General features: G+C 32.2%; 1 protein-coding gene across 3 annotated transcripts in view; it reads right to left on the reverse strand.

Moving 5' to 3' along the window:
* The window catches only part of LOC129803029 (heterogeneous nuclear ribonucleoprotein L), a 260,754-nt gene that overhangs the window by 134,726 nt on the left and 107,535 nt on the right, over positions 1–18,493 (reverse strand). For all 3 annotated transcript variants that reach the window (XM_055849343.1, XM_055849342.1, XM_055849341.1), the window contains exons 3-4: positions 16,166–16,253; positions 2,810–2,904 (exon numbers count right to left, since the gene is read on the reverse strand). In XM_055849343.1, coding sequence (XP_055705318.1) covers positions 2,810–2,904; positions 16,166–16,253 — 183 coding nt within the window. The remainder of the gene's footprint in view (positions 1–2,809; positions 2,905–16,165; positions 16,254–18,493) is intronic.

The raw sequence follows: 18,493 nt of genomic DNA on the forward strand, positions 1-18,493 counted from the left end.
ATTTAAGTGTGACTTGCGGATTAGTGTGATTGCCCAGGACTTGATTGGTAAAATGTACAATGAACCACAATTAATCAGTCAGTATCGAATTCCCTAAGTGTGTGAATGTCATACCACAAAATCCCAATTATTGACGCTGGAATGAACCTCAAGAATAAGCGTATGATGTCCCCCTGAAGTACCCAAGAGATTCGTGAATTAAAATTAAATGAAAAGTAGCAAATATTGTAAATTTAATCAAATAATACAGTGCGATTGTTAAGAATTTCCCATCTTGTTCTACGAGTAGGTCAAAGGCCCCTTTTCAGAATGTGTCTTTATGATGGAAACGTCCTTAAATCACTGAGTAATTAACTATCCCATAATCCCTTGTCTCATTTAGTGAAAATCTTTTCAAACTTTCAAAGAGATTAACATGTACAGTTTATACTTCATGAGAGAAAACCTTAACAAAAACAGATAAATAAAATAATCAGCTAAGAGCAAAACCTGTTGCATTTCTAAACTCTAAACTAGCAGAAATGCATAGCTAAGATCATAGGAACTACTTACGAGAGAAAAACAACTTTAAGGCAGCGTCTTATGCTTAGTATGAGATATTTCTTCCGAATTATATCTGAAATGTTTCTTGAAGAAGTCCACTTTCTTCTGCAGTCTGATTTGCCTGATTTGCTTTCCGAAAGTCTAACATAACGGAAGAATTTTGGATATAATATTACTAATAAGTACTATGTATGGCAGAGCATTTCTCCTTAAGAGCATTGATGACAATAAATCTATCAATCTATCTAATTCTAATTACTCATCTCCAGTTGTCTTTGTTAGCAAAAAGGGAAGAAAGTCCAAGTGGTGATATTCGTTAGCGAAGTGATACCTCTAAAAACCCTATTTGATTCATTTGAACGTATTAGGCAATGATCAATTTAAAAAAAAATCCTCAAAACGATTATTTGAAAGTGTCAAGAGTTGAAACGAATATATCATAATCATCATAATGATCAATGCTGGCACAAAATTTAATAGAGGAACTGCCTTCCTGCAAAAGGGATTTCTAGACATGCATAATTAATTCCGTTTAGTAATAACGGTAATAACCTTTCGAAGAGACTAACTCCAAAACCAAGTCAAACCTATTCGAAAATCTACCGGAAGCCTAAAGTGCTCCTAAGGCGACTCTATACGGGGGGGATTTCGAAATGCACCGGTGAGTCTCGGGAAATCTCCCTTAGTGGTTCATGCCTGAGATAAATTCTCACCACCCTCAGTTATAAATTCTCCAAGTGTGCCCTAACTAAAATACATAGTCTGGAAGACTTTCTATTTTATTTCGAAATGTTTCAAACGTCAATCACACAGTGTTTTACAATCAAAGAATTTGTTAAAGAGTAGTAAAGTTAATATTTCACGGGAAACCATCCATATTGGATAACGTCCCATCAAATAAAGAAAATAATAATAATAAAGTTAATATTTATGCCTGGTGACGAACACTTTATAAGGAAGAGGAGATGGGGCACACATCCTCTATATCAAAACCGTCCTACCGCAGGATTTTATGCCAATATTGTTGCTAAATTAAGAAAATATCCTAATTTTTTTATTTTTCTATAAATCAACTTTATTCTATTTAACTATTTCGACTATTTCTTTATTTCGATTTAAGAATATCTATTTAACAATTCGACCATATTCTAATAAAATTAAACGATACATTCAGAAGAGTAATCGATACCGTGTGTGTATTTCACCTGCTTTTCGACTTTTGATAACTTTGAAAATAGTTCACGAGAAAAAAACTCTCTTGAAAAACAAAAAAAAAAATTTAAACAAATGGAGCTTTCGAAGAGGGAGATTTAAGCGCCAAAAGATAGGTAAACTGCACCGGTCTAAAGCTCAATGGGGGACTTTTGTGTCAAAATGGCGGTTTCGAAATAAAATCCCCCCGTTTAGATACTCCTTAACGTGCAAGTTCATATACACGCCGCTTTAGCGCTGATTGTTCTGCCATTTCGAATTTCGATATTCCTGACACTTCAATTGTCAAGGATGTCAACAACAGTGTGCAAACATTTGCTGCAAAAAGTGGATTTTTGTGTAGTTTTCTGGAATTGCAGGATGGAAGAACGTTTGAATTGCAATTTCATTGAAATAAATGTCCATTTCATGAACTTGCTCACTTTTGTGTAACTCTTTGGTTTAAAAGTTCGCTTCCAACGGATTTTTAGATAAGTTTTCTCTGATATTCCTTCGAATCGGTAAAGGAAAAACCACAACCGGAGAGAGCTTTCAAATCGGGAAGGTTATTTACTGAATGAGAGGATTTTTTTTCTTATTCACGGATCGGGTTATCAATCCTATGCCCTGTGGAATCAAAAGCAGTGAAGTTCACTCGATGCAATTCGAAATTCGAACAACTATGCCAGTGCACAGTGATATGCACCGGTAAAATTTGAAAAATCTCCCCTCAAATGGTTTGTTTCTGAGATAAAATCCCCCTGCCAACTGTTATAATCCTCCGAATTATGTCTTGACTAAAATAGAAAATCTAGTACACTTTCTATTAAAACTTAAAATTGATTTTATGCCAAGATTTAAATAATTACTAAACGACAAAGTATCAATGGTTTTATAGTTTTTTGTTGATAATAATTTAAATAGCAAGGGAAAATCCCAAAAACACTTTTATATTATATCTTCTTAAAGAGTAAAGTCTTTAAAGATAGAACTCATAAATATATCATCTAAGAAAGTGCGTGAAGTACCCTCGTTATTCACATTAATGTAGGAAAATAAATCGATAAGATCTTACCTTTGCGTAATCAATCTTGAGTGTGCAGCATCCTGAATAGATGTCAGCTCCATTGAGATTATCACGGGCTCTTGTGGCAGATTCAATACTGTCAAATGTATTATTCCGGGCAATTTACATCAATGGAGTGCCAGGACTTTAGTTAAGGATCAAAGTATTTGCAACAGTATGATCTTTTTTTTTCTTGCTATTCACTTTGTAAAGTTGAACAAATTTAGTGGAAAATTGAGGAAATTTCTCACAATATAGCATCAAATTTGATATTTAAGCTTCAGCAGTTGAGGTGATAAATCACAGTACATAAAACAGTATACTGCCGTAATTATAAATGCTGATGAAATATACTTTTCTCTAATACACCAATTATTCAAATACAGTCAATTTTTCTTTCATTTTCACACCATTGAATAAGATAGTTCAGATGCCTAAAGGAATTTCTCATGAAGAATCTCGCATGTTGGGGTAAAAAGTGAAATTGAACATGAGATTGAGAGTAATTTTTTTTCTTCTCTTCTGTGCTGTAAATATTTCATTCAATACCAAAATCACTCAAAGTGCTACATTGAATGAAAAGTTATGAGAATTATAAACATTAAATCCAACTGCTTACTAACCCACATAAAAGAAATCTTATGTACCAAGTGAATTATGGGTAAGATTGCCAATAAAACGCAATGTGCACGTCTAATAATTTCAATAATAAAACAATTAAATAATTTCTCACGTTCGACCTGAAGGAACACGTTAAGAAAATTGTCGAATTGTTTGTAGCTAAAAAAAGGCTAAATTTCCTACAAAATTTTATACTCTACTGTCATATCAGGAAGAGAGTTTCTTGCGAAAGTGGCACAAAATTGTAATAATATCAACTTTCGAGATTCATCGTTCGTCTCTAGGGAAGACTAAAAACTTTTTTTTTGGATGTGCTTTCGAGTGACAACAATGAAAAAGCTCGCTATACGCATACTAAACTCAAGTAATGGGGTAATTAAATGAAAATATTTACACACAATTTATCTTCCCACACACAAAGTCCCCTTCAAACAGCATTCTAATCGTTCACTTACATCAATGAAGCTAGCATTAACATACATTCACTTAAACAGCTTAAAGATATACCATAAAAATATGTGTTGATATCCGAATAAAATAATTTCCACATGGTTTCCGAATGAAAAACCTTTAATGTGAAGTCTTATTCCTTTGAATGCGAATTTAAAGTAGCTGCTTAAAATTCGAATCATTTTAAACCATTTTTCATTATTTTGAATAACACTTAAATTTTATTAAAATTTGAAATTTTTCCGTAAAATTCAGTATAGAAAAAACATGGGTAATTTTTACAACGATAAATCGCTAACACAGACGACTAAAATTTTTAGAGCCGAAAAAATTTTTAACCCAACAAATTATTGAAGCTTTTTTATAGCGGATCGCCGTCAAGATCCCAAAAGCCAAAATCCCGAAAGCCAAAAACCAGAAAACCAAAATCAAGAAAGCCAAAATCCCAAATGCACTAAAATCCCGAAAGCCAAAATCCCGAAAGCCGAAAACCTGAACACCAAAATCCCGAAAGCCAAAATCCCGAATTCTTAACAGTATCATAGATACTCCCACGATTGCATCCGCGTTTGCTGCAGGCAAAGGAAAATTTTCTGTGTTTTGAGAAATTATTCTACAGACACATTATCCTCCGTATAATTTCATCCCCTTCGGGATTTTCAACATTCGGGATTTTGGGGTACGGGATTTTGAGTGGCTCCGTTTATAGCATGTTGCCGCCTTTACACCAATACAAATTTTTGACTATAAGGGAAGAGCACCCCGGATCGGAATGTTAAGGGACATGCTCGATATTTAGTTGAAAATATAAGCCTCAAAATACTATTTGGTATCTTTGTGTATGCTAATTGGTACATTAGTGATCCATTTAACTATATCTGTGCATTTGAGTTTTAAATTTTTACAATAAATAAAAAGTAGATGTAATTGCAACTATGTACTTTGTACCTAGGTTCGTCACGAATTCAATCAGGTGTCTCACGGAAATTTGATTTTATAAATTAAATCAGAGCTAATGCAGTGCATTCTTGTTAGAGTTAATTGGTAAAAATTAGCTAATAATTTTTAAAAATTCATTTGATTTGGAGCAACAATAAAGTAATAAACTGACGATCCGAGGAACACTGCCGATCTCTGGTACTCTTCCCTTATATTCTGGAATTTAATACTTCAATAAAGGTGTCTACACATTATGACAAATTTCTGTCAAAAATGAGCTTCAAGAAGTGAACATCAAAAAATTTGCCTACATATTGGTATGAATTTTTGACAAAAAGATGGGTTTTTGAAGAAAATTTGTCTAATATCTAGCCAATTTCTTTAAAAAAACATATCCAATTCAAAGTAATTTCCATCAAAAATTTTTGAAGGAAATTACCCTCTACACATTGGAACTAATTTCATCAAAGTCATTTTTGACAGAATTCTTGAAGGAAACCTTTAAAATTCAAGATTGTTTCTCTTGAAAATTTGTTGTTTTCCGACGGAAATAGTGAGAAAAGCGTGTGGTTAAGTTCCTTGGGATAGTATTTAGTGAATTTGCACGGCAAATTTTCCAAAAATGCAAAAGAAGAGTGTTTTTTTTTTTTGGAGATGTTGTTCGTAGTGGAATCCGATTTGAAGGAACATTTCCTCTAATTTTTCTCTAGAAATTGCCAGAAGTTAATGCATCAGTGTACAAAGCCACTGTACTGAAGAACACCTCAGGAATACACAGTTGCAATGATTTCCGTCAATATCTAGAGGAAAATCAGAGGAAGTGTTCCTTCAAAGGCTGGGTTGGATTCCACCGGGAACGACATTTCCAGAAAAACACTCTTCCTTCGCATTTTCGGGAAATTTTCCACATAATTTCACTAAATACTATCCCAAGGAACTTCCACAAACATTTTTCTCGCTTTTTTTTTTCAACAGAGAAATAACAAATTTTCATGAAAAGCAATTACAAGAGCAAGAGACTTGGGAATGACAGCAATCTGTCAAGAATTTTTGATGGAAAATAAACCCAAATGTGGAGGCATTTTTTTTCCTAAAATTCCTTCAAAAGTGGGAATTTCTCTTTCAAGAATTCTTGAAATAATTTTTGATGAAATCAGCTCTAATGTGTAGACACCTTAATAATACTCAAAATGTATAAAAAATGCCACATATATATAACTCCTAATCAATCGAACAGTTGCATAGAACTTCCAGTCTGAATGTCTCCTAAAATTTTTTTGACAATTTCTTAAGCTTTCGCAGCATCTTGGGACCCATAAAGAGATATTGGTATTGATATTGGTATTCCCTATTTATAATCCCTATTGGTCACGTAAAATATCCCGTTAGAATTGACAATTGGGAGCAAGGTGGGGTAAGAGCTACAACTATCAATTAAGATAAAAAATATTGATTTTACTGTATAATGATGATTAATATGGTATCTCCACGATTAAAAAAAACTAATACAATCCCGATGATATGATGAACTAATACAATCCCCAGATGATGAGTGTGATCCACAAATCCGGAAGATTAAATTCTCTGACAGCATTCCAGTTTTGAGTGCACCCATAGTTGAAAATGAGTTCATATTTGCCAATTTTAATGCTTGAACTCCACAAAGAGAGCAATATTATATTAAGTTATAATATTATTTTATATATATTTTTCTACCCCTTATCCCTTAAAGCCGTCTTCAGATTAGAAGTTTAGTTCAGTTCCCGAAGGTCTCAGAATCTTAAATGGCAACCAAATTTATTGCTTTTTCAGAATCTATTAGGTCATTTGTCCTTAATAAACCAATCCTAAGTTAAATTTTCCAATATATCTTGACTAATAAGGTAATAAGATATTATAACAGTTAAGCCATATGGCTAAGCCTTAAGTCTTAAGTCTGAAGCCCGTATAAGGAGTCGTATTTTTGCAAAATTTTGTAAATCTAAAATTTCGAGTTGTTTTACGTCACGATCTTTGAACCGTTTGTTTATCCGGCCGTTGCCAAGCCTAGACCTGAAAAGGCTAGAGATAGAGACTTGGAATCTTTGGGGTACTCTCCAGTTAAATCGACCTTAGGACCATTAACATGCCCCTCATTACTCCTCCTCCCCCATCAAGTCCTTTTCCCCTGGCGTCGTGTATTTTTTTTCATTTTCGGATATGTTTTATAGGCTTTCCAAGCGGACATTTTGTTTTTCAAGATCAAAAGTTAAAAAGGCGCTAGCGAGCCTATTTCTCAACCAAAGGAGTCATATTTAGGCTTGTTGGAAAGGTTTTGGAATTTCTTACAATTCTGAAACGATTCCCATCGGGTATGAGCCGGTACTAACCGGTTGTGAACCGACAAGTAATTTTTGTCCGCAATTCAATTCTAAATATTACATTTCAGCTACTTTTGGTGATCTTCTGAGTGATTCATGAACCTGTTCAAATTGGTTGTAAATCAGTAAACGGTAATTGATGCGAAAGTACTTTTAAAATATAGTATCGAAGTATAGGCAACGATTTGCCACTTCTTTTCTATCAATACTGTTTCAAATCTTTTGAAAACTATTTCATTATAGGAATACTTTGTGGCTTATCTATCGCATAATCTTTAGTCCCTTTTTTCGACAAAATGTTTTCAGTTTATAGCGCGAAAGATCAACAAACTACAAATTTATGTGATGAGAGAAAGTAGTATGAGCCAAAATTATTTGAAGGCTCTAATTATTTGAGTCATTTATTAAAAACTTATAACAAGATTTAAAACTTATTACGAATTAATATGAACTTAATTTCAATACAACAAAATATTTAATTCGTTTTTAGTCAATAATAAAAATAATAAAAAATATTTATTAAATATCTATTTGTTCAATATTTAATTATTAAACATGAAGTGTCACATATTAAATATTTAAATATTTAAGTACATATTTAAATATTAAAAACAAAATGAAATTGTGACTTGAATGAGCAATTGTGCAAATTGCATTTTCTGTTTATTTCTTTTTGTCGCTGAAATTGTTGTTCACTACAAAGTCAGATACAAAGCACAGTTGCTGATCTAAGCGACTACTAATTCCAAAAGAAATGTACACATTTACTTTTTCACATAAAATTTTATTAATATCTGTCCCAGATTCAGGACTGAAATAGTTTATTTAAATTACTTTTTTCCTTTTGAATAAATACGGCAGTGTTTAAATAAAAACTTATTAGTTTTTAAGGATTTCTTACTTTTCCACTTTAATACTTTTTGCCCGACTCAACTTCTTCAAAAGCACTTTGATTTTCTTTTCACAAAACGAGAAAAGAAAATGTGATATTTTTTCAATGGTTTTTCAATTTTTTCCTAAGCAAAATCAAATGTTACTGATAAAAGTAAAAATAAAATGAGCATTCCTATGAATATTATAATCAATAGTTTACACTGTATTCACTTAGTTCCTTATGAGAGAATTACAGCTATTACCAACAAACATTTCCCGCTATACCGTATTCAGTAACTAAGAAAACCATTTCAACTCAATCATTTTCCTATAAAATATTTTGCAAAAAATAAACGATAAAACATGAACTTGCTCATTAAAGTGAAATCAAAATCTCATAATCCCTTATCAACGAATTTATTTATTGCTGCAAACTTCCATTCATGTTTCAAAACATATCGGATTTTCTTCTCATTCATTTTTTTCCTCCTGAAGGATACCACAAAAATCCCTCAGAAATACTTTCCTTTCCCGAAGCATATTTTTCACGCCATACGATATGATACGTGAGAAAAAGTATTACTATCAAGAAAGTTGAAGAGTGTTTTTATTTATTTCTTATAGCCAACACCAGAGATTGTAAAAAGAGAAAAAAAAGAACGTTGAAGAAAAAGAGGAAAATGATTGTGCAAAAAAATCTACCACGTTCCATAATAATTTTCATCCATTGAAAGATTTCCTCTGTGGTTGAAAAAGAGGCACAAAAAAAAGGAGCACAAGACTTTCCTTTTAAGCCTAACAGAAATGCTATTTGAAGATTTTGTCATATTTTCCCTTTAAAGGATTTCTCTTTTAAACGCCTTCACAGGAATCTTAAAATACTTTTCAATACGCTTTTTTTCATCACAACTCTGCCACAAATCATTGTTAAAATATTGAATAGTCCTTCATGACACTACTGTTTCTCTAAGCCGATAGAGGCGTTATATATTTAAAAATTTCAGTAAATACTCAAACCAAAACTGTTCTACAAGATTTGTAATGTTTATTTAATTGAATTGACTGAGCCCGATCACAAGTAGATTTTGATTCTCCAATAGTGTCTTAAATGAAAGGTAAGTGGAACTCTATTTGCACAAAAAGTCGTTGAAGTTCGAAGAATTCAAATTCAATTTCGAATTTTCATACTAAATTTTCGAACAAGGTGGGGAAAATTTATTTAATATCACACTAAAAAGCTGGCAAAAGAGTTACTCAGTCATTATGGAGTGATTAAATAATGGGACAAGAACAGTAAGTGTCGTTGTTCTGTTTTTTTTTTCCTCACAACAATGTGAAGGCTGACACATTTTGACACTTGAGCACTTCGAAATTCGAACAAGATGTAACTTCCGCCACCTTGCGAAAGTATTAAAAAGTAAGAAAGTCTCTTTTTTGGATCTTCAAATAGATTTTCGAATTTTTCAAGATCTACTTCTGTACGGAAAGAATCCTACCATTCACAAATACAGTTTGAAAAATTCGAAGATCTATTTAAAAAGCCAAAAAAAAGACATTCTTAATTCTTAATAATTCCGTAAGGTGGCTGGAGCACTTTTTGTTTGAATTTCGAAGTGCTCTAGTGTCAAAATGTGTCGATCTTCACTTTTTTGTGAGGGAAAAAAAGCCGCGACGCTTATGTAGTATTCCTGTACCACTATTACATGATTTCATAATCACGATTATGCCAGCTCTTTCGTTTGATATATTTCATAAATTTACCCTATCTTGTGCGAAAATTTCGTACGCAAACTTGAAACTATATTTGAATTATTCAAACCTTTTATCCAAGACACTATTGATGAATCAAACACTACTTGTATTTGCACCCAATAACTCAACATATACCCCAATCAGTTGGTAATAAAATAGTAAACCCCTAGCTTTAGTATTGGCCATCATCCTCATGTTATCAGGAGCGTGTGAATCAATGGAAAAGATGATATAAAGGGAACATTAACTGAGCAAAATACACGGGCATAACATATAACACACAGAGCTTTCAATTTAGCACAAAATCCAATAAAATACCCTTATTGAATGCCATCAATGATATTACTTTATCTTCCACTGCAATTAATCACGTTCTATAAAATCTCATGAGATTTCATTCAATTCCTATCGCATTTCTGGGTCATTTCTTATCGCAAAATGAAGACACAATCATTTTTCTATCTTATAACATTTGTCCGTATTTTGAGTGCTATTAATGCGAGTAAATAGTTTAATATTTTTCGCAAATTGGAAAAAAAAGAAGAAGAAAAAGCAACACTCCCGCTTTTCAATCACAATTGATGCCTAATCAAGTAATTCTCGTGTCATGTCAAATCACCAATGGATATTAAGTTATTACGTGCCAACCAATAAATCAATAAATACACGATGTGTATACACAAAAAGTGCCCACCATCGGAGACATCAATCGATATAGACTGAGAAAATTTATGGCTTTTCCCTCATACTTTTCTACCTCGCCTCTTCAAAAAAAAACTGTGAATCCGACTGTTGTCAAAAATGACGAAGAAAAATTTTGAGAGTGCTTGAATTTGAGCACAAGTATCATAAAAATAAAATTAGTAGAACTTTCGATAAAACAACATTTTAAGATCCTGCTAATGATCTCAAGGAAACAACGAAAATTTTATGACAAAAAATTATGAGATATAGTAATTAACTGAAACATCGCCTTTTGAGGATGAAGAAGAGGAATACATACAGTGGCGACAAGATAAATAGCACAGTTCCGGACACTAATATATCGCTCTTTGTAAATTACAAGGGGACAACTAATTTTCGGCCATTTTTCAGGAGACAGCATGAAAGATTCAACTTTGTATCAATAAGTATCTCAATTTAATGACTGAACAAAAACAATTTATTTCTTTTCTATTTGTATGAGCACTAATATAAACATCAAAACACCTTTCAAAATATGTTTTTTTAAAGTGTTAGCTCCTTATCGTTCTAAATGATGTGCAAATTTTGCTAAAATTAGAATGACAAGGGATCAACTTGCTTGAGTTAGTCCCCTGTTTCACAAAAATTTGAACGATGAATATTGTGCCCCTTTACTTCAAACAATATATGCAAGTAATCAAAAAGATTAAAATTAAAAAAAAATTCTAATAACGAAATTTAATGACTTATCATCTGAAAACTTATTAAATTGTCTTTCTAAGTTCATTAGAATCTCAAAATCGCAAAAAAAGAGAGTTGACCCCTTGTAATTTTCAAGGAGCTATATGCTTTGTTTTGAAATCAGGATTTGACACTATTCTAATATGATTGTATTTCATGTAGTGTGGATTTCTACTTAAAACTATCTCAAATTAGTCACATTCGATAGATTTATCTTGTGGTCAATCCTTTCCTTTAAATTTAACAGAATTGAGGTCCTTAGACCATCCTGCCCATTCCAGAAAGTCAATTTTGTTCGGATTGAACCACTTTTAAAAACTCTTGGCAGTATGTTTGGGATCATTAGCTTGGTTAAAACTTTAAAACCAAAAGCAAATTCTTTTCGAGGTTAAAGTACATGTCTTGTCCAAAGAGATCCTTTTAAACAAATTGGTTTATATTGCCTGATATTCTTAATCTGAAATCTTGAACCTGAATCTTCTCTAGAAATTGTATTTTTTTTTCGAAATTTTCGAGTTTTTGCGTGATTTGTAAGTTTGATCATACAAAAATATTGAACTGATGGTTATCTTCCTTGAACAATAAAATTTACAAACAAAAAATCTTAGTTATCCTAAATTCTTTTACGTAATGCCTGGAAATCTACACCAAAGGCTCTATTTACTTTATTTTTCAATTATCATAACTTTATTTTATCAAAATTTGCGGCATTAATACCTATAAATAATCAACTATGCAGAAATACAATGAATTTTAAAATAAAAGTAAATTTCAGGTAATATCTTAACAGATTTTAACAGATACAAATATTAAAGAATTATCATTTTTATTTATAATGGGCATTATATTTCCTAAAAAGTAAAGCATGATCAGGTATAAAAATTGATATTGTATCATAAAACATCAAAATAGGAAAATTGCTGAAGGTGTGATATTTATTTTGTCGCCACTGTAACGTCGACATTTGCCGTAACTAGATTTTGAGAACTTTTCATAAGATAACACAGTACCGTTGAAGTTTTTTTTCGTCTTAAAGTGTCTCGGCTAATTTTTGTACAAAACGTTATGTTCAAAAAATCGAGAGTCAATTTCGAATTCAATTCGAGTCAAAATGTTTTGAAGAAACCCTTCTTCGAATTTTTCAAACTATGAATTTCGTCGACAATTTTTTCTGGTTCACCGTGCACTTACGATCTGAATTTAAATACATATAAATTATATAATTTTTATATTAAAAAAAAGTAGATAAGATAAAGATAGACTCAAAAGACTCAAACGATGATATTCAAAGAACAAAACAAGTTTCAAATAAAACAATTATTCGTACTTTAGGTACTTTAGGTACTTTAGCTATTCACTGTCAGTTCGTGTTGAAAATTTTAAACAAAACGTATCTCGAAAAATAAACATGTTTCGTAAATTTTTCATTGTTCTCTAAAATTCAGAAGTATTCCAAAACTTTCCTAAAATATAATTCCCTCGGGAAAAGAGAGGAAGATAGAGGAGGAGTCGAAGTGGCAACTCAAAGTCGATGATTGCTTCCTGTTTAAATTCGAGCAATATAAAAAAAAGATACTGAAAACCCACCAAGAGTATCAATAAATATTGAAAATCGTTTAATAAATAAGTTAATGTTATTTTAGAAACATCAACGCATAAGCTTGAGATAAAAAATGAACGGGAAATTGAATGATTATTGAAGTCTCAGGGTGATTTTTCTTCCGTTTTCAACTTCCACCCACATCCGGATATGTCACTTAAATACCCGTGAAGCCATTTCCTCTGCCATGACGGTGAAAATAAACCAACCCCGCAAGTGGCATCTCCCCACTGGAAACATTTGTTCAGCTCAATCCCTACCACATTTCACATTGAATAATCCATTAATAATGTTCCTGACTATGCATTTTGCATTTTCCTTCCAGTTCCTAACTCTACAAGCTGCAACAGTCGCATTTTCTATTACAGTAAAAACACAAGACTATGGCATTCCCAGTACTTTTTATATGTCTTTAGTATGAGATGTAAAATTTAATAATGCCATCTTTGTACCCTCTTCACGATCATGCGTAAGGATAACGTACTACTATTCTTCGACTTCTATAAATTCTAAAATATTATTAAAAGACAACCTTTGAGTTTACCCCAGACACCCACCTTTTATGGTAATGCCCTAGACACACTTACGACTTAAGCCGAAAGACGACTTAGTGGAAATGTAGTTTGACCATTATTTCTAATATAATTACGCTAAGCCGTCTCTCGGCTAATCCTCAGGTCTGTCAAGGCCTAAGATTAACCTAAGACACAAACTTCTATTTTTACCAAATTTTTGACAGAGGCTCATTAATTTTTGGAAATTTTTGGCTTTTTCAAGGAATAGTATTATTACAAATGCATTCATTTGTTACTAAATTTAAAAGAGCGATGCTTGATCTTAGCGAAAATGTCGTAAACTGTGAGCGAACACCCGCCAGTCAATCAAGGACAACACGAAAGTCCGAAATCATCGTTCTTGCAAATACTCTCAATTGAGACTGTGTAAGGGCCTCGACAGACCTGAGGCAGGGGCCTCTCGAAATTTCATTTTCCCATACGTTTTTGCATAGAGGCACTAAAGACTATTGGCAAGTTTTTTCCTAAAGAGATTTGACTTATCAGTCTGATATATTTCGAAATTGTGCATTAAAAGCTATCTAAAAATACATATTTCATGATGCTCGCCGAAATAATACAAGAACTACGAGGAAAGTTGTTAAAGTAGCGGTGCTATATCTCCAAAATTTTTAAAAGGAAAAGTGAAAAATATCTTCACTTTTTATTAGGCTTGATGGGCCCCTGCCTGAGGATTAGTCGAGAGACTTCTCAGCGTAATTTTATTCGAAATAATGATTAAACTACATTTCCATAATTTTCCACTGAATCATCTCTCGGCTTAAGTCGTAAGTGTGTCTAGGGAATAACTCTGCATTTTTGTTTTCGAGACATTTCGTTACTCTTCGAAAAAAAAACTTCTTAAATTATTTTACATTGCCAGATTTAATCAAGTTTTATGGTGTGTGCCTCGGCTAACTGTGAAAACTTTGCCATACAGTTTTATCTAACGGCTTAAACAAATGACCAAAATGTGTAGACTCTTTAAATGTTTTAGCCTATCAAAGATAGTATTTCGCGTACTGCTAGAGGAGGAAACCTGAAGCTTTCTTATAAGAATGGAAAAGCCCAACAGTGTTGTGCTTTTCGTGCTATAAATTTCATGAGTAAAAGTTATATAAGCGCTGTATGTAGACAATCCACGAAAAAGTTTCTTGTAGGGAACGATTTTCGGAAGATTCGGAGTTCTATAAAAATCCTTGCTATAAAAACTGACATTTGACCAATAGCGTACTGAATTTCACTTTTCTGCAAATATTGGTCAGCTATGGACGATTTGGCAAGATCTACATTTGACACGGTGTTCTAAACAAACCACTGAGATTAAGCCCACACTTGGAAACTTTGCGAATAAAATGAATGTTTTCGGTTCTTCTTTAAGGTAATGCGCACCCGTCAAAGACACTACTTTTATTTGTAAATTCTCACTGCTATCTTTCACGCAGCGGACACTTTAGGCTCCACCAAGATCCATTTAATTGTGATACTTTCTTCACGTGTTTTAAGTAAATTTAATTTATACAAACTTTATGCAAACTTTAAAATCTTTCACTTGAAAATTGCCATAAAATTGCTATAAAAACTTCAAGTTTGACGACCCTAAACATTTTCGTGCAAACCAGAACATTTTCGCATTTGAGATGAAACTAAAAGTTCACTTTTGAAAAAAAAGCTCAACAAAGTCAAGGTTATCTTTCTCGGTGCTATAAATTTTATGGGAAAAATGAGTTGCGCGCCGTATGCGGATAAGACGCGAACTACTTACTTGGCGGGATAGATTTTCGGAATATTTGGAGTTGTGCCTCACTAAGTAAATAACATTTAACTGACTGTCCTTTTGTAGATGCCTTCATTGCTTCCGCCCCTCCCACCTGGTAATCAATGTTTGGATTCACCGGCATAGTTGTATTGTTGCCTTTTTGAATGTTTACGAAATTATAACACATTTTAACTAATGAACAATTGAGATAAATAAAAATAATACTAAAAGCTCAAAAATACGAATTGCTATAATGCCGCCAATATTCTATAACAGACCAAAACATAATTTTGACCAACCACATTTATGCTATTTTAACATATTTAAAGTATTTTGTAACTGTACAAACTTGTGATTCTCTGAACAACAAACAACAACACATTTATCCTGCTATGTATATATAAACACAGAAAAAAGCGCTGTGGAAAAATATTCCTCAATTACATAAAAACAAATTTCTTCTGATTTATGCGCATCCCTCCAATTCCGAGAAATATTTAAAGCATTCTAAAGAATATCTTCGTAACAATTTAACATCATTTGGTAAGGCTTTTCTTCACCATACAACAAAAATGCCTCACAGTCAATTTTGATATCAATTTTTCAATTTGCACCAAACATTTTATTCTCTGTGAGTAGGGGAGATATCAGGCATCTTAAGTAAGCCCCAACATCACCCACCTTTCCGCTATAACTTCTTGGGTGTATTATTGAATTTTATCTCGGGAGGATTCAGGAAAGAAACTTGATAAGGGAAATTTACTGAAGGCATTGCCAAACGACAGTTTACCTCAAGCCATATTCTCAGCGGGAGTTGTTTAGTACAACTTTGAGGGATGTGCTGAGAAAAGATATATCACGAAAATCTACAGTGGATTTTTGTTGTTAAAGCATTTAGCGAAAGATATATGCTAAATACCTCTACTGAAGTTTTTTTTATCTAAATGTGAGAAATTTCCTTCAAAATGTTATAATGTTACAAATGTGTATACTCTCCTGAAATAAAAATGTTGATGAGTCTTTTAAAAGGATATTCAACCATCGCTTGGACGCCATTCTTCTTAAATATCACAATGCGCTGCACTTGACCGTATGGATGTGAAATGGTGTGAAGAACCTCCTGCAAATAGACAGCAAAAGAAAGCAATTAGTTGTGGCAGGAAGAACCACCAAAGCTGCACAAAAAAAGACAATTCTATATATCAAATACACCCGGAGGGCTTTTCAATTTGAGCTTTTTTAACTTTGTAGTAGAAACTACAGAGCAAGAGAGAGAGAGGGAGAGGGAGGTGAAAGTCCAAAAGAAGAATCGACACAAAGAGACAAATGAATCACATTGATTTGTGAGTTAAACAAAAGCTAAACAAAATTCGCGAAATGCTCGAATTCACAAAGGTTTTATCAATCTATTAATATAATTTAATTTTATTCTATTAATTGAATAGAATTTTGGCTTTAAAAATGGATAAAAATTACAATATGACGACATTAAAAAGCTGACCATCTTCACATTATAACGTGTTCAACTTCGGGCGCAATCACATTGACAGCAAAATGCTCGCCGTAGCCTCACCGTATTTCGTTAATTTACGCATTTTCATTGCAATTTTTACGCAAATTTTCCATTACGATATTACCTGGTCTCATACTCGGTGGCACTAAGTGAAAATAATATAAGAAAATTGAAGAAATAAAACGAAAATTCGATAAACGGTAAACAAAAAAGCTGTACGATTGATTTCTCTTACAGTTTTTTTTTGCTCACCATTTATCGAATTTTCGTTTTATTTCTTCAATTTTCTTATATTATTTTCACCTAGTGCCACCGAGTACGAGATAAGGTAATACGGTAATCGAGAATTTGCGTAAGAATTTCAATGAAAATGCGTAAATTAACGAAATACGGTGAGCATTTTATTGTCAATGCGATTCTGCCCTCAACCAATTAGGTAGAAGTGTATTTGTGAGTTTTCTTTGAAAAATAAATAAAATATGATGAATTAAAAACAAATGTTTTTTATGCATTAGGGTAACTACTTAAAGTGCTTAGGTGAAAGTCCTTGATGAAAGTGCTTACAGAAAATACTCTCTGTATTTAATGCAAAATACTTAATTAAGGACTTTAAACAAGACTTTAATTAAGTACTTAGTATTAAGACTAAGTTATGCCATATTAGTTTCGTTATTCATATATTTTTTAAGTATATTTCTATGTTCTATAACTCCTTAAAATTAAGTAATTGAGTTACTAAATACTTAATAATTACTAAATGTGTTAGAATTTAATTTCAGATTCTAAAGTAACAAGAATTAATAATTCTTGATTTTTTAAAAACCTTTATTGACAAAAAAAGCAAAACTATACTAACGTAAGTTAATTATAATAACTCTATCCTAAATGTGAAAACATACCGATTTTTGACTTTATGCTTTATTAATTTTAACTTTACCTTGAATATACCCTAAATTAAAATATCTCAGAAAATAAAATATGTTCACATTTTTGCAGAAGTATATGATATCTATACACAGAAAAAACAAATGTAAAATCATTCGTAAATGTTTGTGAATTTCTACTGAGGACTTTCGAAATGCTCGCAAATCGTATAACCCACAAACAAAATCGTAAAATGTGCTTTTTTCACAAACATTGTTCTTAAAATGATGAGCATTTTTTGTACTTTTACAAACATTTGTTCGTAAATTTGTGACAGACAAAGAAAAATCGACTAACAAATGTTTGTGAAAGAACAAAAACTGATTGTCAAATGATCATATTACAAACAATATTTGTGAAAAAGTACAAACTTTTTCGAACTTATTTGTGGGTTATACGGTTTACGAGCATTTTGTAAGTCCCCAGTAGAAATTCACAAACATTTACGAAGAATTTTGCGAAATATTTTTCCAGTGTGGAATAACAATTTAAGCTAACTACTCTTAGAAAAAAGGTTTGTTAGCGAACAAATGGATTGTGTTAAAATGTTGTCCAAAGGATGTTGATACTCAATATGACAAACCTTTTTTTTCATATTTACTTTTGACAAACTTTTTTTTTTTAATTTGACAAACTCTTTATTCAGAGGAAAGACTCTAAACGTCTCCCGGAAGCATTTATAAGGGTCATAGAAAACCCAAAGACGATGCCTCTAGGGTGAAAAGATACAAGTTGGACATAGTGTTAAAAGTTGGACAATTCGCCGGTATAAGTTGGACGAACAGGGATTTTTTCTTGATATATACAGTACTATTTTTTTTTTAAGCACAAGGAACCAAATTATAAAACTAAAGCATTAAAAATATACAAATAAAAATGAAGTACTAAATTTATCAAGAAAAAAAGCCCTATCCAACTTGTAC

This window comes from Phlebotomus papatasi, chromosome 2 (genome assembly GCF_024763615.1).
Source record: "Phlebotomus papatasi isolate M1 chromosome 2, Ppap_2.1, whole genome shotgun sequence".
NCBI classification, from domain to species: domain Eukaryota; kingdom Metazoa; phylum Arthropoda; class Insecta; order Diptera; family Psychodidae; genus Phlebotomus; species Phlebotomus papatasi.